A 24,363-nucleotide genomic window follows, 5' to 3' on the forward strand; every position below is an offset into this window, starting at 1 on the left:
CTGCTCTATTAGAGTATTTTGATCTAGCATAAAAATGTTGCACCAAAATTCTTTGGTAGGGAACCAGAATTCTTTGGTAGGGCACCAGAATTCCTTTGGTAGGGCACAGGCCCATATAGGCTCACCCTTCCTGTAGACACACCACCGATCAGGGTGGATTTCTAAAGTTCAGGGAGACTACTGCAATCTTCAATAGCAAAGACAGAAAGAATTGGTTGAAAATGGTAGCCATCTGAGACTGATAAAATTGTTATGTTTGAGAGGTGAGATGGGATGATTTGTGTAAGAAAACTCCAAAATTTCTTAGAGTTATATATCAAAAAATAATATGATTTAGACAATTTAGTTATATGATCTGCTGTGTCTTTCCTAATTTAAGAGCAAACCAGATTGTAAATGGCTTTATACTTGGCTTTAAACACATCAGTTTCATTTGGCAATAAACATGATGAAATGCAAAGTAGCTGATGCAAACCACTGTTTCATGTTAGGCTGTTTCCATTTGATAGTGGGAATAACTGAAGAAGGTGCAGAAAAAAAGCAAGTGTTTCCAGTAGTGCCAAACATATTATATACTATTATCAGTGGGAATACATTTCCAAGGAACGTGTGATAAACCTTCCTAAAATTTACTAGAACAGCTAGAGTGTGGATTGTGCAACATTGAAGACACAGACACATCAAACTCTACAGCATCATGATCAGATCCTGGCAGGTTATCAACAACTTGAACATTAGACACACAACTGTAAGGATATAATCACCTCTGTTTGGTGAAGAAACTATAGTAGCCCTGCATCAATGCCTGCATAATAAAAAGCATAATAGGTTGGAGCACTATGCCAGCATAATGCTAGCATATTAGGTGGATATTTCAAACTACTATGGGGCTTAATTCTATGAAAATAGATTGATATACTCCCCAATAGAGCAGTCAGTGGAAACTGTAACAGAGCACTCCAATGCATTATACATGACGATACTCTCTAATAGAGCAGTCACTTTGTAGTTATAGAGCACTAGCATTATTACCTGCTCTACACACAGGAGTATTTCCAGATTAACTAAATTCACACATTGATAACCACACATTCAACATTATGCATGGCTGGTGCTATCACTTTATAGTACATAGCATTGGTACCTGCCCTATGTGCAGTACCATCTATGCAATAATAAGTTATTAAAATGGGAACCAAGCTATCGATATGCAGTGCTAATTTCATGTACAGTATAATGTATAGCATATGCATGCATTATTTTGTCACATTTAAAGTAGATATATTCTAGTGCACTGAAATTATGCATGTGATCGTGCACATATGTTGAACAGGCAATCCTTATTGCTAGTACGTACTTTAACACTTGGTGTTTGAAGCTGTTATATAAGTGCAGAAGAGAGAACTGTGACATTAAAGGAAATTCAATCTTATCATGTACATGTTTGACTATTATAATACTGCTCTAGTCAGTAGCTATACTTTTTAACATGAGACTTTGTATTAAAAAGTTTGGTAGCTATTTGTGCCATCCCAATATTGCATGCACGTGCAATGGATACAGCTATTATGTACAGTGACATAAAGCTTACAAACACTGAAAACTGAAAAAAGGTACAGTCATGCAATATAAGCTAGATGGATGAGGTGACATGAAATCTACACAATGAAAGAAGACAAAACCAGTTGTACCAAGCTGAAAAGGTGTTTGCCCTAGTCAGTGAACATGTTACATATCCAAGTAGGGTGATAGAATGTCACCTGTGCATGTCCAATTTTATTGCCCATATAGTTAGTAGTTACATTATTTTAGTATACTAAGCAAAAATACTAAAAAGCATGTGTACAGCACATGAACCATGTAAACTCCAGCTAATGCACTAAAGGAATACTTATACAGTTCCCTACGCCCTACAACTGTAATTTCATCATCATTCACCTACCTATATGCCACCATAAATGCACTCGGTGAAAATGTTAGTATTTAGCTATAGTTACACATAACAATGCTGCTTCAAAGAAGTTGCATCAAAAAGCACAGATTAAAAAGTTGTAGCCAAAAGCAATGAAAAAAAGGAGTAGCTAAAAAGATTGCCAAAGCAAAAAAAAGAAAAAAAGTTGTTCCATCTGGGACTTGAACTCACTAACAAGTACAACACTTGGGATAAACTTGAGTAAAACCTGGTTATAAAGGTGTGCATAAGTTGAATGGCTTAGGTGTTTACTTGCGATTCACCATGTGGTTTATACAAAAACTCCAGTGAGTTTTGTTCTACAGCCCTGCATTCAACGCGCTGTAGACGGCAAATGGCAGCAGTTAGAAAAGCCTTTTAACAAACTTGGTGAAACTAGATGATAAGCCCTTCGTGAAGCAAACAAACCGCTTTGATACATGCGGTGGTTAGCGAGACAACTGACTGACCCAAATGGAATGTAGACAGATGGACGGACGGCTTTTCAGCTTTATATAATGAGATTCACTGGTTAAAATGTTCCAAGATAATTATAAGAAATGTTGCTAACCTGGGAACATAAATATACTGAGGTGAAAACTTGGTAAGGTCAATGTTGGTATGTCAGATTTTCACCATCTGGTATTGATACACATTTAAATGAACAAATCAATTTGTGATAGTTAATTGTGAATAGAAATAAGTGATGGGGCTAAGATGGGTGCTAAATGGTTGCTATAGTTAAATCTTTAACCAGTGCATACGAAAAGCACACTCATCATGAGAAACATGAGGGGAACAATACCCTACAGGAAATTTATTAAAGATTTGTCTTCTGAAATTGAACTTGGTAGCAATTTTGACTGAATTTTGATCTGAATGTGCTATTTGTGTACATTACTGCTTTGTAAGAGTAAATGACTGCTCTATTAGAGTATAAAAATAAGGGCCTGGGGCTATATAGTCCTTCCTATTGCTACGCTTATGGCAACTTTGATCTGTCTCACTTGCCATCCATGCACAGTCAAAATGCCATAGGTTATATGTGGGGCCTCACATGGGAAAACCATGAATTAAAGGATATCCTATATTCCAGTAAAACCACACTTCAAAGAAATTACAGAAATTGTATGGTAGTCAATTACCACATACTATGTTTACTGCAAACAGCAAAATCAATTAAACAGAATGGTGTCAATATCCCACTCCTGCATATAACTTTATAATTTAGGGGAGGTTACATTATTATTCAGTCAGCAATTTCGTTGTGCTTTGCACCTTAAAAACAACGCTTATTTATAAATATATGTGACCCTCCACAGATTTGCACTGGCTGACAGTGCTGGGAGACATTGAAAAAATGAGCGATATATCATACATACTAAAAGTTAATAATGATGTTATGATCATTAATTCTTAGTACAAAGAAAGAGACATTAAAAACAAAAAGGGTTGTAAGGTGTCATCCCACAAGGAAAAGCTACTAATGGTAGAAATATATAATAACAGCATGCTACAAGTCTGTATCTTAACCACAGAATTTTGTGTTGTGGGTGCCCACAACACAGCAGGCAACCAAGAGTGTATTCAGGGCAGGGCATGTGGTCACCACTTTACAAACTGCAAAAACTCAATTAAAATGCTACTAATTCCTTAGGGATGTCTGCTCACAGCATTACAGTACCACTCAATCATATGACGATATGTTGAGTGACATTCCGGTATGCATACCGGTATTAACTTAATATCATTAATGATAAATATACTATACTGCCCAGCACTACTGGTTGATGAGGAGCAAGCATAATGGGAACACTGAAGAGTATAATAGGTAAAATTTGAGCATATTTAACTCAGGCCTACATGCTACTGAAACACCATAAAATAGCTAGCTATTCACAAACTTTGTAAAAAGCTAATCAAGTTAAACTATAGCTAGCTATTGTTTGCTTAATTAATTAACACTACATGCCCTAAAGTATCAAGTAGAGTTGCACCACAATATTAATAATAAGCAAAGAAAGAAGCCTGGTCAAATCTCCAATGACTGAAGAGGTTTTAGCAGTGACATTTTTTATCTTTGAAATTTTTAGACCTCCACACATTACATAGCTATAGGATTGTTTGCATATCCACAAAAAAAGTAAACTTGCTCAACCTCGAAACTATTTCCCCTCAGATTATATGGTAGGTGTTTGAAAGGGGGTTAGTTTTCTTGTACAACAGATTGAGATACTCTAATAGAGTATAACTGCTCCAAAAGGTATTCACATGCTTGGTGAGTTCAACTTCCTCCTTGCAGCAGTAGCTACACAATGAAAATAGCTTTTAAAATCTGATCTTTGGGAAGTAGCTCCCAAAAATGGATGTCTTTTGTTGTTTAGCTGGCGAGGATATCTGTGAAAAGAAATCAGCAAGTGAGAACCCAACCTCCTACCTAAACTCTGTGGTACTGTTTATTACTGTCATTAACAGTACCCAGAACACTACTGTTACATATAATGTGGAGATTTCTTTCAATTGTTCAGTTGCTTTTTTGGCAGATCACACCAGATCAAATGGCATAGAGCTCTCAGCACCATCCAACAAATGTTATCCAACCTGAATTGATAACGTTAACCAGATGTAGAAATGAGCAGAAGGCTACAATGCTATTTAAGATCATAACCCACCAGATTGATATAGTTAAATGCTGACAATCTCCTTATTCCTAACTCTGACATCTACCATGCACACTAGAGGCCACAGTAAAAGATTTATGTTACCAATGACACGGATAAATTCTTACAAATACTCCTTTTTTTCCATCCACTATTAAAATTTGGAATTCCTTACCTCAACATGTGATAGACTTAACAGAGATCAAACAATTCAAGCACAGTCTAGCTGGTCTAGAGACTGTATAATCATTGTTTTGTTGTTTTTTCTTTTGTGCACTACGCTCTTTTTGAGATCTGCACAATATAACAAATAATAATAATTATAACATTTTCTGCCTGTGCTGTTACACTTCAAGTGAAATGTTACAAGTACTATTATTGAATAAAGTGATCATTGACCGGATTTAGGAAAATCAGTCTTAATGTCACTTTAAACAACTCAAATGTTATGATCAAAATGGGGCATTCCAAACAGGCAGCTTTAGAACAAATTCTGTGAGATGTTGTTTTACAGATGCACAAGTGCTTTAATGGTGACACTTATAGATTTTTATGTATTCATATATCACATTAGGACTAATTTTCTCACATTTAATAGGTGAGTAAGATGGAGAAGATTCTGTGACTTGGAGTGACAAATCAATGTTTCATGAACATGATTCTAGCATAATGAACCTAGGGTTTTATTTGTCTATCACTATGTAGCAAACTTAAACTATCATCTACATAAATTATGCCACAGTAATGTGTAGTACGCACAACACATTAATACTATAACATACTTACACAAAATACACATTGAATCACAAATGTGAGCTACCATCCACAACTTGCCATATATGTGATGACTTTGCATACCTGCTGCATAGATTGACAGAGAACAGTGTTTACAGTGATACTTAGTATAGGGAGAGTGAATAGGACTAACTTCAAATCAATAACAGCTATCAGTGGTCCTTAGCTGGTTAAAACTTTTCATACCTTAGGCCACTCCAAACAAATTCTCTGTTTCCCGTCCTGGACTCAAGCATATTAGTATGCGGGCGGGCGGTCCATTTCCATTATTCATTATAAGATTAGCAGCTTTTGAAGCCATTATTTACCTGGCACAACCATAAAAAGCTGCATAAAAGCATGATTAAGCTTATTCCTTCCATTTAAGTAGCAAAAATAGTACAAACGTGAAGTTTGTGCCGACTTGATGGCACTGCTGACACATGAGCTGACATGGTTTCAAGTGAGCCTGTCAGTATGTAACAATAACCGGAAAATAATGGAAGAATACGGAATAATGGAATATTTAGAGCTGATAGTAACCAGATGCGGGCGGTGGACGGGAAACAGAGAATTTATTTGGAGTGGCCTTATACTGGTGCAAACGAAACATGTATTGTGCTGTACTGTTAAAGTTAGCTACTGATGATGAAAGGTTGCATTTTCCATTAAACATCAATGTAAATACTGTGTGACCAGAAGGAGCTACTTGCAGTGGTGAATTCTTATAGCAATTCAGAAAATAAATGATCCAGCACAATGTTTATGATCAGCAGTACCCTAGTCCCATGCATGGAAATGTGGACTAGCAGTAGCAAGGATCATTGTGATACATGTAATGTACATAATCAGTGCATGATGTAGCTACCACTGAGGCAACCGAGAGCTGCCTCGGTAAAAAATACTCAATAATTCAGGCTGAGCAGGCCTGAGTTTTGGCATCCCGAATTTTCTATACTCAAACGTTTCTGGACAACATTATTGTACCACATATAATAGAATCTATGGCTGTAGTGTATATACTAAGCAGGGCCAGAGCCCATGGAAGGTGACATGGTATGGCATCGGCTGGAACACTTTTGGGCTACTTGAATTTGATAAAGATCAAGATATTCTAATAGAGCAGTCATCGTAATATACTCTAATAGAGCATTCAGTATAGATTTTAGCCACTATTTTTATTACACTGCTTGCTCAAAATGTTAACTGTCTTTATCAAAAGTTACAATGAGTCAACTGCATGGCATTGCATTGAGCTAATTGATCATGCATATCATACATTAGCAGTTACAATAAAAAAATTGCCTCCACATGCCATTTTAAAGCATATTTTCAAAATTTTCCTTGGTATGTAAGTCAGAGATTATCTCTTTCATGTGATGCTCAACTGCATGTGCCAAGCATGTCAAGCTAGGGAGTCTGGGAACATGCTCCCTCAACACATCAGACCAATAAAAAGTGTAGTGTGCATGACTGTCAGTAACTTCCACTGCAGTCCATGGATGGCCTGACCACTCAAGAGTAAGTCAGTTTTTGGTGTTGAGTACAATTAATCTATTGAAGCATGGTATACTGTAGTATTAACTTAGCTGCATCATTACTTATGACATGTAGAAAAGCACTCAGAGTCTTCTGAAACAGTTTCTTCCATCCAACCAGAGTCAACCTGCAAATGCTGTACCACCCATGCTTGAAAGTATTTGTGAATCAGTCAAGTCAGAAGCACACCCTCTCAATTAGGTCAGTGTATAAACTTTGCCTCGGTAAAAAATTTTTCCTGGCTATGCCACTGATAATGTATATTTGCAAAGGACCATTAACACCTATATGAAACAGTAACTGTGAAACAGAGAACTGTACATGTACTGCAAGGAAAATTCTAACATTACCAATGATGAATCATATCCCTTACATCAACTGAGGAAAGTACATGTGACATAATCATGATGTTTTAAAACTTTTCAACCTCATGTTTGGCTAAATCAACATATTGCACTGTCAGTAAAGAAATGGGACAACATGAATGAGGAGAAATGATGTGTCACATAAGAAAATCATCTGTAGTTTTCACATTACACTTATGCCTCTAACATTCGAAGAGAACAGATGGATTGTGGCTAATTTCGCATAAATATTGTGTAGGTTGTGTAACAGCAAACACAACGTAGTTGAACAATATAATAAAATGGCTACATTACTTATTGGTACGTTAGTTAGAATAGAGGCACATTTTGTCAAAGAATTATAGTCCCATACATCTGATGTTATTCTTTTATTTGATGCAGTGTTATAGAAGGTCACTAATGATGAATCATATTGCAAAAAAGTTTGCAAACACGTGTGAGGAATACTTAGGAACTTGACAAGCTAGTAGGGATCGTATATAAGTGTTTAAACATGTGACATATCATCACCTGAATTTCAAATTTAATCTCTGCTTTAGCCACACTGATGTTGCTGTAGCATGTACAAGTTAAGCTGGATCCTGAAAAACAGCAAGTGGATTTTTCTCAAGAGAGTTAACATTTCAGCCAACAAGATTAGTGGTAACAGCAAAGGTGTCAACAACAGACACGTATGGTTTGGCTCCAATGCAAGTTCATGAAAGGCTGTAATGGATAGTATAGTTTTATGGCTTCCCCATGGAAATGTATGGGGAAAAGTTTAACTGAACGTAAATATTATGTCAGATATGAAGATTTTGAAAAAATATTTTTAGGTCAAGCAGTACTACAAATAAGCCAAATTTCAAGATCATGTGTAGTTGCATTCATGAGCTATTAAATATTTTTGAGGATCCAGCTCAATGCGTACATACTATAGAGATTAAATTTGTACTTCAGGCAATGATCTTCTTGTTTGTGCACTTTTTATTGTATGATCCCTACTAGCTAGCTCATATGCTGTGTTAGTCTGTAGATTTGGTATCAACAATGTTGCAACTTTATCAAGCTAAGTAACACATACTCCATCCCAGTGAAATCATACATGTCAATGGAAGTTAATTTCATGCGCAATTATTGAAGTGAAACATTATACACTAAAACTACCAGCACAACAAAAAATTGAAACATACACAACTTAAGTGTTTACCTAGGCATCTTAAAATGCTTGATTAATTAATTTATTTAAAGAACTCACCATGAATATTATTATCACTGATTGCTCCACCAGTATCTTATGCAGAGAGTCTGGCATTATCTGGTATATGTTAGGCAGGAGGAAATTCTGTTCTATCAATGAAGAGACTTAAGGGTCACCTGCAGTCAAGTAACTGCCTTTTGAAAAGCTTTAGTTGATACAACCTTGCCTGGCTGGCATGAACACAGGTTATGTGGGGGAAAATATTGTAAATGTAGTTATGTTTTTATCAACAATACTGAACATTGGTATTATGCTGTACACTTCACTTGAACACCATCATCATATTGCCTTGTGCAGTGGTTGTAGTGCTTTTGGGATGTTTGCATGCACGCATGGATTTGACCTCAGCTATCATATATGCATGGTTGATTAGTTTTTAAAAATTTACCTCAAGTTCAATTTCAAACCACTATATATAATTATATTAATTTATAATTTTTACTTTTTCCCACTATATTGTAGCAGGCAGCTAATTCTGTAGCAATACAACATTTTGGTATCAGATATATACCTATATATCCATATTAGCTAGGTTTTGTATAGATGTGCAGCTACATAAGTATATCTGTATCCTGTCAACATTCCAAATACTGCTTATTGCAAGTTGTTTCCATTGCATAAATGGTATAGTTTCCTGCCATATCTCTTATGAATTTGTATCATTGACGAATGAAATTATTTTGAATTTATTTATCAGTTGTACAAAAAGTTAGCTAATAATTGTAGTGTATAGATGCAGTATAAAATAAATTACTTATGACACCATGATACAGTTGGGTAGAGTAAACAATGATAGGCTAAAAACCTGTAAAAGTACAACAATATGGTTAGTACATGACATAATATAAAAGATACCTTGTTGGGTCTTCTGACAATGACATATGTATTGATTTAGCATATGATTCTAGCTGCTTTTTAGTACAGTTTGGAGCTACACAGACCTATAAACATAACTCGTATGTAACTATGTTTTTGCAGCACAACTTAGCTTACAAATTTTGAAATTTCTTTAGCAGTTTTTTTCTCAAGATGTAAAGTTTGCTGAGTCTTGATACTGGTAGTAAGATTGCGATGGTGTCCTAGTAAACTGACTATTACAATAATAATACAATTAATATGCATCTACTCAGTTGGGACATTACCTATAGCCTGTCCAACTGTAAAGTCATCCACTGTTTCGAGTATTGTACACATTCTAGTGAATGCTTTTGGTCCACTATATACGTATATATAAAAGAGGTAATGCTAATAGCAATGTTTTTATTCACTATGCTGGACTTGTACCATTATCACACTTCACTTCAAAGAGAAGAGAAGGTATATATATGTCTTATAGTAGTACTATCAGTGCTGAGGAATGCATTAATGAGAAAGGGAGGTAAAACAGTGTATCATATGTAACACTATGCGTGAGCAGATCAAAGGAATTTTTGGGTATACATATCTGATATTACCCTGTGGTCAGGGCATTTATCTGTATAATACCCTGTGGTTAGGGCATTATTTTATAATACCCTCTAGCTCACGAGGTAGCGGTACTGCCCGGTTTGTTTTATGAAAGCTCAGACTGAAATTGATTATGGGAATAAATAATGCTCACGTGACTATTATCACAAGTTGGTGTTTGACCACAAAAAGTACTCAGATGGAGGAATTTCAGCATCCTTGCCATTCTACAAGCTGGGAAACATTACTTGAAGGTGAGAACTAGTCTTCTTGCACATACACAAGTGTTTTGTCACGTTTTGAATACGGACCATAGCCACATTACAGATAACACGATTTAATCATGCTACAACGAAGCTTACCACTTTAACATGTTGTAATTAATCTTCAAACAACTTGATAGCATTAAAGCACTTGTAAATTCCCCGTGATTCGCAAAAACTCAACTTTTCCGTGATATCTTTAGGACTCATCCATTCATTATAACAAAAGTAGCTGCAACATAACATTACCTATTGCCTAGCCACAATCGAATTTTTCAGACATGTATATAAAATAAATCCAGTGGATTCACTAGTATTGGCATGGGTGGTTAATCACCTGGCAGGCTATTAGCCTGCAATAGAAGTTCTAGTGTTACATAATACTGAGTTGTAACACAGGCACTTGTGATCTGCTTGATATACCCACCCGAAGCACGAGGGCTGTACTCATGCCCATGTTACAGCTATAAATATATCCTTCCTAGGAGAGAGCATATTTCTGATGTACCACCTCCATTTCTGCTAAAAAAAATTCCTCAGATTGTTTAGTTACATCTTCACTGCAACTATAATATAGTGACATTTTACAGGATCAATTGTTGGTTTTAGCTTTGCAAATAATGTAGAGTTAAGCCAGAGTTAAACTGTGTACTTGAAAGTGAAGGTAGTTTGTTGTTTTATTAATGAGGAAGGTCACAGGTTAGTTTATGTTGATTAATTTTGATAGATACTTGACACCTGTTGTAATGCCACATACTGTAGCATGGATGAACTACTGTAAGCCATTAGCATTGTAAATGTATTAACAACTTTATGGCTAAAGTAAGTTCTTTGGTACACTTAAAACATTGTTATGAGCTCACATTTGTTCTTAATGGCACAAGCACAATCAAAGCTTTCTGCATGCTTATGTCGATACACTTGCATTCAGCCTTGTCATTATTCTTAGGTTCACAAAATATACCCTGCCTACAGTTTTCCACACTTGCAGATGAATCATCGACAAGTGGAACATATAATTATTAGTTGCAACATGGGCACTTGTGATTTGCCTCATGTGTACAAACTTCCCCATGGGCTTGTGACCCTCGTGCTTGTGCACATATATCAGGCAAATCATTTGTGCCCACGTTACAACTATTACATAATAATAATATTGTGACAGTCCGAGCAAAAATTTACACAAATATGCTTTTCTAATAAAAATGCATTGGAAAATGATGGGTGAAATTTCTTGAAAATTACACAAATTTCTATCACGTTGTTACTCAGTGAAGAAAAGTTCAAATTAAATCTATACACCACCTTGTTTGCCTGTTCATCAAGAGTTCAAATATCTGCGTTTCATTCCTGTAGCCTAAAGAGCATGTAAGGTACTATTGTCTGTTTATCTATGTACAATGCTGTAGGTGCAAATGATGTTGTTATCATTTTCTTCATTTAAAACACCCTCGAGTGCATGAGCGATTACAGGACTAAAACTATAACTTGGTGGATTTCATGAGGAATACTTTTGAGCCATGTCCCAACTATGCAGACTAATGCAAAATAAGATTATGTCAATAGCAAACTGCTACTGCTATCTGAAAATATGGCATCAAATAAATTATGAGTTTATTAACTTTTAGTATAGTCACTGTAAATCAATTTCTTTCTCATCCTAGTAGTACATAGTAGTCTAGTTAGCACTTCAAATCTCCTCACCCCAAACTGGCTAAAAGTTTGGCAACCCATTCCTTACACATGCTAGATAGTACTAAGGCAACAAAAATGGAAATCACATGAGCTATGTGGGTTATTGTTAATACAGTCACAAATACTTTGTGAGAACACGCATACTTGAAAAACTGTTTCAACTCCATCATTAGTGGATGACTAATGCAGTAAGCTGCACCAGAACAAAGCTGATAATTCTTATTCAATAGAGGCTGTACACAGAAAACAAAGTCACGTAGCAGCCATAAACAATATTATATTCACTTACAATGTTTGCTTCTTGCAGTTTTTTGATTGCAGCACTCGTGACAGTATGCTAACAAATAAAATACACACATACACTGCATGGTGAGCCGATAGACAGACAATGTACTCACAATATACTTAAAATCATCTGTTGTTCCAATATAATACGGTTTCCCTGGATCATATTGTTGCAGGAGATTACTCAATTCTGGTACATTGACATACATGTCATCATCAAAGTGACAGTACCATTGAAAACTAAGGAGTATGCAAGGAATCAGTACAAATGACATGTAGAAAGATACTGTAGCATATGTGACCCAGTTTGACAAAACCAGTCTTATACCCTTTCCAAATCAATTGCTTGTAAACAAGGCAGCGCCTTTAAACATTTTAGAAGTTTTTCCAATAGCGGTAAAGTTTCAAGTAGGCATGAGAATTTATAAGTTATCAAACTTGGATATCTTGAAAGACTATAAGACTGGTTTGTCAGACTGTGTCACGTAATTTTTACCTTTTCATTTCACTCTTGTACTTCTCTAAAGTTTTGTAATATGCACCAAATTCCGCTCCAGTTTTACAACAGAGACCCATTCTGTACCAAGTGAGACATGATACATTGACAGTTAGGAAGAAACATGACTTACTTTGTGTGGCCCTTATCACAATCTGTTAATTTTAAATTTAATCCTGCATAATTATAACAGAATCATGCATATGTGACTGTCTCTGGGAAAAACCAGTCTTATTGCATAATCGAGAAATGCTAGTTTTAAATATTTTATGTGTTGTGGCTTGATAATGGTTAAAGCTACGTGTACCAAATTTTAATGAGTTTTACACCAATAATATTACTTACCTTCAATAGCATCACCATAAATGTAGTTCAACAGCGAAGTTTCCCACATTTTAGATAGTTATTGTTAACTCGTGGTCGACTTCATCAGGTTAGGAGTGTTAGACAAGGGGTGGAAAAGAATTAAAGAAGAATACATAGGGATGAATTATGCCAAATTATGGGCTGTTCAGGTATCATCAAAACTTGCAACAATGAAAGGAAATTTGCAGCATGGGTCTTTAATCAACACCATGCACAGAGCTCTACAGCCACACACAGTCATACTCGGGTAGCCCAGAGTTCCTTTTAAGGCCCCAGATAACTCATATGGCTAACACTGATCTTGGGAAAAGCAGCCAGCAAAAGCAGACCATTCAAACCTGGCTGATTTTGACAGTGAAATTTGATACAGTATTCATACAGCTTTGCATTCATCAAACCTGCTGTTGAGGGCAATAAGACCAGTTTGTACATGATGTGCAAGAAATGTTCTCTATCAAACAGTACAGTCATACTGTTTAAGTAAGGATCCCCTGAAAGTGATGTGCGACACTCAAAATTCCGCCTTTAAAAATCATCCTAGAGACATCTTATACCACGAAAATCACCTTTACGGAATAATATTAGTCCATCTAACATGAAATACAGCATTAAACACAAGAAAACATTTACTGGTGACTGGATATAGATTTTTAAAAAGTCTCCAAAACTTGAAATTTTGTCTCACTACCTCACTGACCATAGTTGCAAGCCTAGAGCCCAAACGAAGCAGCGCACGGTCGCCATTTTACGCCACAAAAACAAACTCACCGGTGGGATGTGCCTTTTGGGGTTCAGACAAGTGTACACCCTGTGCGCCTTGTCTTTCCTTTTACCTTCAATCAGGTGGTTGTCTTCTTCTTCAAGCATTGAAACCATACCAAGGCATTAATTCTCCATATCAACACTTCTCTGAAGACTCCACAAAATTATTTCAGAAAGCGCTTATGCTACTGAGAGAGCAGGGCACTTATAATTTCAAGTGTTGCACGTGAAACATTAAGGCTGCTGAGTTATCACTTCGAGTTTTGCCATTGCCTGGACTGCAATCAATGAAGAGATTTGTTATATTACGTAATAGATGGCTGATACTCGACGGCTTGTTCCTCTGAACACACTGACTCAGTCACTCAGTGCCGGACGGCAAGATCAGCGAGTGATTGGATGGTACTTGAGTGGAAATTGTATTACTTCATCCTGTTAGTCAAGACTAAGCTCCCTACAACTAAAAGGGCCTGTTCGACAACTTCCGGCCCGGGTGTATAGAACACAGACCATCGTACTGAGACAGGTCATAGATCTGAGCGGCGCCACTGCTAATATGAAGTAAACTATGCACGTTACTGCAGGCCTATGTACTTCCAATTTTGGCACAGTACGTACTTTAATAAGCTGTACAGGAACTTAATAGCTAGTTCACAAGTTACACTGTAACTAGCTGTGCTAGGTACAACAAAAAACTAAACAAAATAGTATTTATAATAGGGATCTATGCAAGGCATCAGTCAGTCAGTCAGTTACTCAGTCAGTCACTAGAAAATTCTGTTAAATACTTTTAAAAAATTCCATAGCAACTTGTTGAAAGCGTTTCGGGTCAATCTGAAAGCTTGTTTGGGCTTAGTTTTACCTAACCAATAGTTTTACCTAACCGATACTGTTTCATCGTTGTCACAGGAAATTGAGGCTGTCTTTAGGTGATGTTATTTCATTGGCCATGCCTACTCCTTTGTGGTCCCTACTATACAGTACTACCATACTGTATGATTTGTATTTATATAGTGTACTTAAAAATGCTGTAAACATCATGTGCATAGTGCATACATTTAGGATACACATGACAGAGGGTGCTCAGTGCACATGCAGCAAATAAAACAGCTCAACAGTCAACATATGTACCTGCTTCTTTCATTACATCAGCCATTGCAGTCCCAACATCAGATTTTTCACTAACAACTGTAAGCTGAAATGCAACAGTCAAGAATATTTCATATGCATGTAGTGACATCACAAATGTGGCATTTACTTGAAATACAGGTGGCACTTAGGCCAGGCAAACTCGATTAATCATTTCTCATCCCCGCCTGCATCCCTTTTTACCCCACCACCTCTAATATCATTGTTGCTGTTATCAAGCACATGCACACTTATTTTGATGCTAAGAATGCTGGCTATCATTTTACAACACAGCAAATGTAACTTGCACCTCGGAGACGGTGGTAAAACATAAGTAAGTACTAGTTCTTAAAAGGTTTTTCTTTAATAATGGATAATGAAAAATGACCTCCCGCCCAAATGGAAATCCAAATTGTCGCGGATGAGAAACAAGTAAACAAGTTTGCCTGGCCTAATATTTGAAATGTGTGAGTAAAGCTTCAATGCCAGAATGGAAAAATATCATGTTTTCTTTGAGCTTTGTTCAGTCTTCCAGACCTGGTACAGGAACATTGACTATAAGCATGAGGTAACAATGTGGTAAGGAGCATATCCAACTGCTATATAACTCTGTTGTAGTTTCATTTGACCACACATTAGCTGATTCATTTCACCAGAAAGGCTTTTGAGTTTTACAGAAACCTTCCAAAATTTGTTGACTTCCTACCTACTAAAACCATTTAATGAGATTAATTTCAAAGTAGCCTACTGACTTACAGGTACAAGCAGTTGGACACTCTCATACCTCATTGTTTTTAACTCTTGCTATAAGATAAATTGGTAATGGCATACTGCTTTCTGATATTGGAATAAAACATTCCATGTGATATGATATATGGCATTCTCTTCTCCATGGTCAGTGTTTCAAAAAAAATATATGTAGCGTTCTCGTGTTTCTAGTACCTATCCTCCATTGATATACAGTAATCTGTACAGCCAATTGCAAGCAATGGTTGTTCAGGTGAATGCTATCAAATCACAGCAGTATCCAGCCAGTTTGTCTCAAACTTCATTGCCATGGTTGCCCAAGAATGGCACTAGGCTACAGCTTATTGTGCTTTCACTGATAGTAAATGGACTTACTTTTCGTGAACTCTACCTGACATTTCTGACTTTCTTCAACCCCTTGAGTTATCCATCATTAAAGAATTTATTCCTACTGTTACTGGCAAATGTGTCAGTGACTTAGAAAGAGATCTGCTTGACCTTCCAGCACGTATGGGTGGGCTTGGGTTGTGTAATCATTCTTGCCAATGTTAATTTTGAATTTGACTTCCCTTCAGGTTACCTCAGCCTTAGTCCAGGAGATCATTGAACAGCAGACTCATTTCAGGGTTGGTTCCTGATTAGTTTTCAAATCAGTTCTCCACAAAAGTCTCTGTAGCTATGACATGGTCTGTCACCTTATCTGTAAAAACATCTCAGCTATGTCACAACATAAAGTTAATAGTAAAAAGAGATTCACGATTGTTATGTCACTACGGTGAATCCTTGTCATGGATTTGCTTGTCTTAATTGGTTATGGGTTCAGCAGTTGACAGAATCAGCCTCAGTTCACAAATACATACAATTCTTCAGTCATTGTGGACTTATATAATTAGTTGATGCTGATAAGCTTCGCATATCTTGTTGTGATTTTTAGTATTAGCAGTGTTGTGCCATGAACCTTTTTTCCTTTTTTTAAAATATAAATATAACAAGTAAAAAAACAAAAACAAGAAACAACAATTCAAAGTACACGTGATGGAAGCACTTGACCCCCTGATATTGCAAGGTCAAGTGCTCCGATAGTCACTGGGCTGCCACAATGAGACTTGACTCCACGCAAGCAGGTTACAGCTGGTCTCAGTAAAGAAAAACTGGTGGAGTATTTAATCCAGGACACTACATTACTATAACTCTGGTCTCTCTTAGCAGCAAGCAGGGATGCCAACCTCTTGTAAGCAGTACTAGCTGCATCTCCCATTCCTCCAAAAGTAGAGAATACCAATGGGGTGAAAGAGGCCATTTCATACACGCTGTTTATACTTATGCTGTTTGTCGCACTCAAACCTTTTATACAGAGAAGAAACTGCTGTGTTATGATAACTAGGAACAGTGGGGTTAAAAATTCTTACATCAAAGAAAGCCTTTTGATGATGGTTTCTCCAAATCCTTGCACACTGACATCCACACCTTTGTGGAGTGCAAATCCATGTTCTTCAATGGGAAGCACTTACAGCCAAGAAGAGGCACCTTTCTCACTAGACAAAGAAACAATGCGATGTAAATCAGCTGGCAAAAGGGGAGTAAGTTCTGATTGCTTAGAAACCAGCCACTGACATCGTAAAGGCATAACATTAGCCTTAGTTTGATGCTGGGCACTAACCATTGTTACAGAATATGGACGAGTGTTTGGTTTAAGATGTATACTCTTTTGGCTCAACTGGTAGCACACCACTATTCTAAGCGTCGTACAAAGATATCCTATGGCTTCTAGATCTGAAACTATTTTGAAATCAACCTATATGGATGATAGCATGGACTCAGTTCATAATGATAGTCAAGGAATTTAGCTTCATCCACAATTGTCTAAATGATGGGAGGAAGCTGGATGCACACTCATAAATCACCAAAGTATTAATAATTTTGTGGCTGCAGAGAAATAGCTCAAGAAACTTACCAATCAGATAGTAAAAGATCCTAAGTTTTTTTCAACAATGACCAAACAGGAAGATAAAAATGAATGAGCTTTACTTCCACTACTTTTGAGACAATATTAAAGTAGTGAAAAAATAGTAGCTATTATATATGAGAAATTCGGATGTTACTGATGAAGAATTGATGACAGCACCTTTAGTCAAACCAAGGCCTTTAACCTACCAGTCTGCTAATCCACAAGATGATATCCCTGTTACACCTAAACATCTGCTTTATGGATAAACAAGATGTTTGCTCATGAAACAACAAGAGGCTTACCATCCATTCAAACAATGGCAAAGATCTAGTTCAGGAGTTCAAGAATCTGCACCTTCAGCCTTAAGCCGCTCAATTGACATTGTCCGTGAGTCTGGTGCCTCCACTTGGTTGTCTGCTTTACCTCTGAGAGATCCATCAATTTCATCTACATAAAGGTGATTTTCGTGATTCCCTCTGCTTGCGATATGGCTGGATGCCAGCTCTACTACCAGCTTCCTCTGTGTGTGGTGTCTCCTTTACTGTTGAGCATGCCTTAAGTTGTCCTCGGGGAGGATTCTTATTTGTCTGTTATAATGAAATCCATGATTCTATTGCTCATTTGCTGAAGGGGATTTGTCATAATGTTTGTGTTGAGCTGGGCCTTCAGCCTTTGACTAGTGAGAACCTTTCTTATCGTAGTGCTGTTGTAGATGATGGTGCTCGCTTGGATATTGCTGCTCGTGGTTTTTGGGGTATTTCACACCAGCGTGCCTACTTTGATGTACATGTATTCAATCCCTATGCCCCATCTTATCAATCAGTACCAGTGTCGACTTGTCATCGTCGTAATGAACAACAGAAGAGAAGGGCTTATGACCAGCGGGTGCGTGATGTGGAGATGGGATGTTTCTCGCCACTTGTCTTTTCAGCTGCTGGTGGTTGTGGACCAACTGCTGATGTTGTCCTTAAGAGGTTGGCTTCTTGCATTGTCACCCACCAGAGAAAGCCCTACACTCACACACTTTGCTGGCTTTGATGCCATATTGGTTTTTCTTTGATGCGCTCAGCTGTTTTGTGTTTGCAGTACAGTATAGATGCAAGACCAGAGCCTCGATCGTCACCTTTTGACTGTGGTCACAACTTCAGGATTGGAGCAGCAGAGAAAGGAATGGAGGACTCAATCATCAAGACTCGGGGAGATGGAATAAAATTGCCATGGACAATGCCAGCACTAACCCCTCAAGGATGTCACAGTGCAGTATCGATACAACCACTCCAACCAGTGCATAAGACCAGAGCTTGATCATCACCTTTTGACTGAAATTTTTATACTTGATGAAGCAATTAAAACAAAAAAGTTGTAGTACTTATACTTTCCTGAGGGAGCATGCCCCCAGAGTCCCAGACTCCCTTGCCTGTTCAGCAGAATAATAGGATTGAGCCTTACTACCACTTTCACCTTTATTCTTGGCCTGAATGTACATATCAGCAACATAATACAGTAGCTGTAGATAATGCTAGTTAATGCCCCTAGGCAGAGCTATAGGGGTGGGAATTTTCCCTACTATCATACTATCATAGTAGTTCTTCTCGCAGTTCTTTGCCTGGCCATCATCAACTGCTGTTATTGTTATTATCTACTTTACCAGTTAGGCCACTCCAAATGAGACTGTAGTTTCCCGTCCTCCGCCCGCATCACGTCTAGGCACCCGCATTGCATGTCAATATTGTCATTATTTTTCCAAAACCACTTCCTGTGCTGCTTTCTGGAAACTTCTCATGGAGCCTTTTATTTTGCATTGCTAAAAAGCACAGTGAAACCTAAAATTGAATGTTTCTGGTGGTTGCTCACTTGCAAAGAAGCCATTTTCATGACCTTGAAATCTGGTTTGACTAATGTCCTAATGTTCTGCTTACCCAATAGTTATGTTATTCATTCACTTAGCCTGGGATATAATTTTTGTTCATTTTGATTATCCATGCTATTATTGACACAGCGCGGCATATTGATTTTTTGTACATTCTCTTTTAATTCAGTGCTTGCTGGATTGTGTCATCAGATATCGAAACAAGTGTTTTTGGTGTTGTGAGTGATGTTCCAGGTTAGTTGCATGAGTGTTTAATTTAAGGTTAACTTCAGTGCCTGCTTATTCTTTTACAGGTCTCAGTATCGTCATGCTGACATACAAGAAATCATCACTATTATTGGAACTATTTTTAGTCAAGTCTTGATGTGATGTTAATTAACGTTGTTACACATTGTTGTATGTTTACCATATGGCAAGAAATTTTCATGGCCATCATGAAATTTGAATATTGTGTAAGTTGTGTGGACCAACCCCAACTCATACATGGTCACTGGCAAACCACGAACCACATTCGAGCAATCCATTACAAAATTTTGTTGCATCATTTGTGTGTGCATAATACTTAATGAAAGCCACAACACAAGCTACATGGTACACACTACATAGAGGTGGTAACCCCTAAAGGCTTGTTACCTTTTGTATTCACCTTATCGGCCTTTGTGGTTAATCTATTAAAAATTACATGTAAATAGAGAATTGAAGAGTATGCTCAAAGCACCTTCGCTAGTGATCTTGTTCTTCAAACCATAAGACAACTGGCGATTTATAAATGCTCGCATGGGGTGTGGTACTAAATGGAATTTAAAAGATTTCTGCTTAAAACGCCATCCCTAGGGAACTTACAGTTCAGCACGCTGTCACAACTTGTTTATCAGGCATTAGAGTTTGTGTCCACGTCGTGTCTTTAAAAGTTATTGTAGGGATTAGAGGTTGATTGAAGAAAATACGCGTATAGACAAACCAGGATTGGATAATGTCAGTGCTAGATGGACTATACAAACACGGCTATGTTGACTGGTTGACTGGTATAACGTGACAGTAGTTGTAACATAAGGTAGAGAAATAAAGTGAAATACGTCTATTTTTTATTTTGCGATGGTTACTTTTTTTATTTTAGCGAGGTCGCAAGAAAACTATGATGATGATAACGACTCCTAAAGATTTTTTTATCACGTAACGCAATACAAATCTATTGAGAGATGTTGCATAATTTAGGACTAATATTGTGAAACCGGCCATACACGTAAATAACTCACAGTAGTGGCCACGCGTCTTTTAATTGGGCGTGCGCTTTGTAGTTTCTTGGCCGCGCGACTCACTACCGTGAGTCTTGACTAGGCAATTTACTATACACTTTCAGTGTGTAAGTGAGTGACAAATTCCTAGAGAAGTTGTTGTGCTAAACAACAAGCACTTACATCTCGTGCGTCCTCTGGATCTTCAAAATAAACAAATCCAAAACCACAAGATATAGACGGCCATTTGGCCGTCTCAAGCTCCTGGGCCCTCTATAATTACAGAGGTTGCCATATATGTACTCAGATAAATCTCAGTCAGGACCATGATAATGTAGTGAATGGCTATCTTGAGATGACCGACCATCTCAGTTGAGAGGTTGCACCATATAGTTAATCTTATGCACCTATCAATGTTAAGTCCCTCTCACTCCAGTATGGACAATTGTTAGGCTTTAGGAAGGGAGTTGAAAATGCACCTGCCAAGAGTGGGAAGGTGAACAAGAGGTGATACTTGTGGCATGTGATTAAAACGAAGTTCTGTGTCAAATTCCTTCTTCATAAGTGTGGGGATTTGACCTAACAATTTATCCCCAGGTTAGAGAATTTGAATTTCTATCAGAGATCGAATCCCCACCCTCCCTGTACTGGCCAGGGGGGGGGGGGGGGGGGGGGGGGACATTAACATTGATAGGCCAGTGCATTATAACTAAAGTTGTGCATTCACAGAGACTAGCATGTAAATTTAGCAATGTACTTACCATATTCTTGTTTACAACTTGAAACCAAGTTGGTATCAAAGCAGGTAATCTATCTTTGAAATACTTAGTAGTGGTTTTAATAGAAAAATATATGTTTTTATCCCATCTGACATCTACATTTTCCAGGAGTTTACCATTAACATGAGTGGAGTTTATTTGAATGACAGAACTCAATACTGATGGTTTGATTTGAGGTTTAGTTAACTTGACTTGATTAGTAGGGGACTCGGAGTTATTAGTTTCCTTGTCAGATTTAGCGGGCTGTTGATCCGCACTACTATCACTTTTAGTCTTGTTTACATAAGTCCGATTGCTTGTAGAAGAATAGTTTCGGCTGATAAATTCAACCTGTTCTGTTTCCTTGCCGGAAGATTCTTGGTTAATCATATAAAACGTTGGCAGGGAATTCACCTGCCGGGTATACTGGTAGAAGCAGACTGACGTGATGGATACCACAACACAAAGAGTGAGTATTCCACGTAAATATTTCTGCCCGCCGGTGTCTAAACCTCGAGTCATTTGTGACGTGATTGGGAAAATCTCCTGATGAAGGTTAATAGCTTAACCGTGGTTAGCACACAAAGAATCACGCACGCCTCCAGCCAATCACGCACGTGATGCAGAATGCGCCATTTGTTGACTCCTGTGATCGAACTTCAACTTGTCGTGCGTAAAAGTGTGAGACGGAGAACAATGACATTTCTACCTCACTGAAGCGGAGCGATATCCTACAGTAGGTTTTTGTCTCCCCGTGAACCACTGTGACAGCCGTCAGATTGTAACCATAAAGAGGTTCAAGCAAGTTTCACTAGTGCTCTGGCCGTGGTGGCACTGATACACACAAACAGATCAACAACTGATTCTATCGACCGATCCCCCAGTATCGTCTCGCCGGGTGAGTTGTCACCTACCACCGGAAGTCCCCACAAACCAGTCACCGGTTTAATACCGTGCCTCCTCCCTTCACTCAGGAAGGGAGTGAAATATAGTAAATCCTGGAGATAGGTGTAGAGGGTACCTGGCCTGTTAGGGTAAGGTAGGAATTTTCTTTTTAAAGGAATTTAGGCATGAGCTGACCACAAATCAATTGGATTCCACATTTTTTGTATGTTTTTAGCCCGTAGGAGGGAATAAAATAAAGTAATAAAGGGGATGTTAGCTAGGCTTGGTTCAGTGAGGGACAGGTGGATTGGCAGCTACATCAGTAGCACTCAACATGAGCTACGTCGGTAGCACTCACAGACATGAGCTACGTCGGTAGCACTCACAGACATGAGCTACGTCGGTAGCACTCACAGACATGAGCTACGTCGGTAGCACTCACAGACATGAGCTACGTCGGTAGCACTCACAGACATGAGCTACGTCGGTAGCACTCACAGACATGAGCTACGTCGGTAGCACTCACAGACATGAGCTACGTCGGTAGCACTCACAGACATGAGCTACGTCGGTAGCACTCACAGACATGAGCTACGTCGGTAGCACTCACAGACATGAGCTACGTCGGTAGCACTCACAGACATGAGCTACGTCGGTAGCACTCACAGACATGAGCTACGTCGGTAGCACTCACAGACATGAGTTACGTCGGTAGCACTCACAGACATGAGCTACGTCGGTAGCACTCACAGACATGAGCTACGTCGGTAGCACTCACAGACATGAGCTACGTCGGTAGCACTTACAGACATGAGCTATGTCGGTGGTAGCACTCACAGACATGAGCTACGTTGGTAGCACTCACACATATGAGCTACGTTGGTAGCACTCACACATGAGCTATAATAATTAGTTCTGAAACACAGCATTATAAGTTAAATTCCTACCCAATTAGAGTAGTGGTGGTAGTTATGAGACACTTAACTTCAAAGCATTGCTATTACCTTAAACTGTAACCCTGGTATTTCACAATACAAATAGGGAAAGGTAAGCCCATAAACTATATTATCCTAAAATTTCAAAAATTTTCATCACATTTGGTGGTCTGTTTAATCATTTTTCTGGAACACTGTAGGTGTGTGTATTATGAGACATATGGGGGTATTATGAGACGCTGTGCTTGCAAGTTGACTATTTCGTATTTGATTATGGTAAATTTCATATGTAAAAGGTAGCAGGGACACTGTAGACAGTCAAAGTAGATTAGTTGACTTAGTACATGCACTTCACATCTTCGTATTCTTTACTGCATAGTGAGTGGTACAAAGACAATCATTGACAGTCCTCCATTATGATATAGCAAATTTTAGGAGCTATATTATTCCCTAATTAGTATTGTGGTTGACTTATAATCACTATCTGTGATGATCTGAATAGGTACTATCTCTTTACTCCTGAATCTGCAGGATTTAACCCACTACACTTGTTTTAAGCTATGTGACCCATATTACCCCCTGTCCCATAATACCAGCCTCTACTCTAATGGTAGAATAAACCATAGATACACCAGAAAATGTTTAGAAATATTTGAAAAGTGCTTTCTTCTATTAACAGCACCGCCATGCTAGTTTCAAAACTTTTAATAGTTACAGGCACGTCCATAAGGGTACATATATGTACTCATTGATGGTCTTGTTTACTCCTATGCATGAACATTGCAGTAGTTTAAAACACACATCAATTGCCTTTAACATTGCTGCTATACAATATAGGCATATACCAGGGGCGGATCCAGACTTTTTAAAAGTGGTAATTGCAAATTTAGTCTAGCTACCTAGCAGTATAATAATTCATAGCAAACACACTCTTCATGATCAGTAATGTATCACTGTTAAATCTTACCATTTAGGTCTTTAGAAATGCAACTGAAGACTTTTAAACCATTAAACA

General features: G+C 37.9%; 1 protein-coding gene across 3 annotated transcripts; it reads right to left on the bottom strand.

Moving 5' to 3' along the window:
- Window positions 1–9,169: 9,169 nt before the first annotated feature.
- Window positions 9,170–22,097, bottom strand: LOC136252329 (beta-1,3-N-acetylglucosaminyltransferase manic fringe-like). Of its 3 annotated transcripts, XM_066044742.1 has the most exons (12): window positions 21,943–22,097; window positions 21,532–21,891; window positions 14,974–15,037; window positions 12,848–12,890; window positions 12,715–12,795; window positions 12,332–12,458; window positions 12,223–12,270; window positions 12,078–12,166; window positions 9,672–9,745; window positions 9,523–9,620; window positions 9,385–9,470; window positions 9,170–9,334 (listed from the first exon to the last, which is right to left on the bottom strand). In XM_066044742.1, exons 1-12 carry the CDS (start codon window positions 22,048–22,050, stop codon window positions 9,280–9,282), a joined length of 1,233 nt encoding a protein of 410 aa, XP_065900814.1. In that variant the 5' UTR covers window positions 22,051–22,097; the 3' UTR covers window positions 9,170–9,279. The 3 variants fall into 3 exon arrangements, 2 of the variants coding, with proteins under 2 accessions (XP_065900814.1, XP_065900813.1); XM_066044741.1 differs by having other exon boundaries at window positions 21,532–22,097; XR_010699465.1 differs by lacking the exons at window positions 9,170–9,334; window positions 9,385–9,470 and adding an exon at window positions 11,861–11,994 and having other exon boundaries at window positions 9,565–9,620; window positions 12,059–12,166; window positions 21,532–22,097.
- Window positions 22,098–24,363: the final 2,266 nt, after the last annotated feature.

Source organism: Dysidea avara, chromosome 4 (genome assembly GCF_963678975.1).
Source record: "Dysidea avara chromosome 4, odDysAvar1.4, whole genome shotgun sequence".
NCBI classification, from domain to species: domain Eukaryota; kingdom Metazoa; phylum Porifera; class Demospongiae; order Dictyoceratida; family Dysideidae; genus Dysidea; species Dysidea avara.

Coding starts and splice junctions, on each gene's coding strand:
- LOC136252329 (XM_066044741.1), bottom strand. CDS start 22,050: ATGACTCGAGGTTTAGACACCGGCGGGCAGAAATATTTACGTGGAATA. Junction 15,038..21,531: donor AAGTTGTAAACAAGAATATG/GTAAGTACATTG, acceptor GTTGCATTTCAG/CTTACAGTTGTTAGTGAAAA. Junction 12,167..12,222: donor AACTGCAAGAAGCAAACATT/GTAAGTGAATAT, acceptor TTCTGTGTACAG/CCTCTATTGAATAAGAATTA.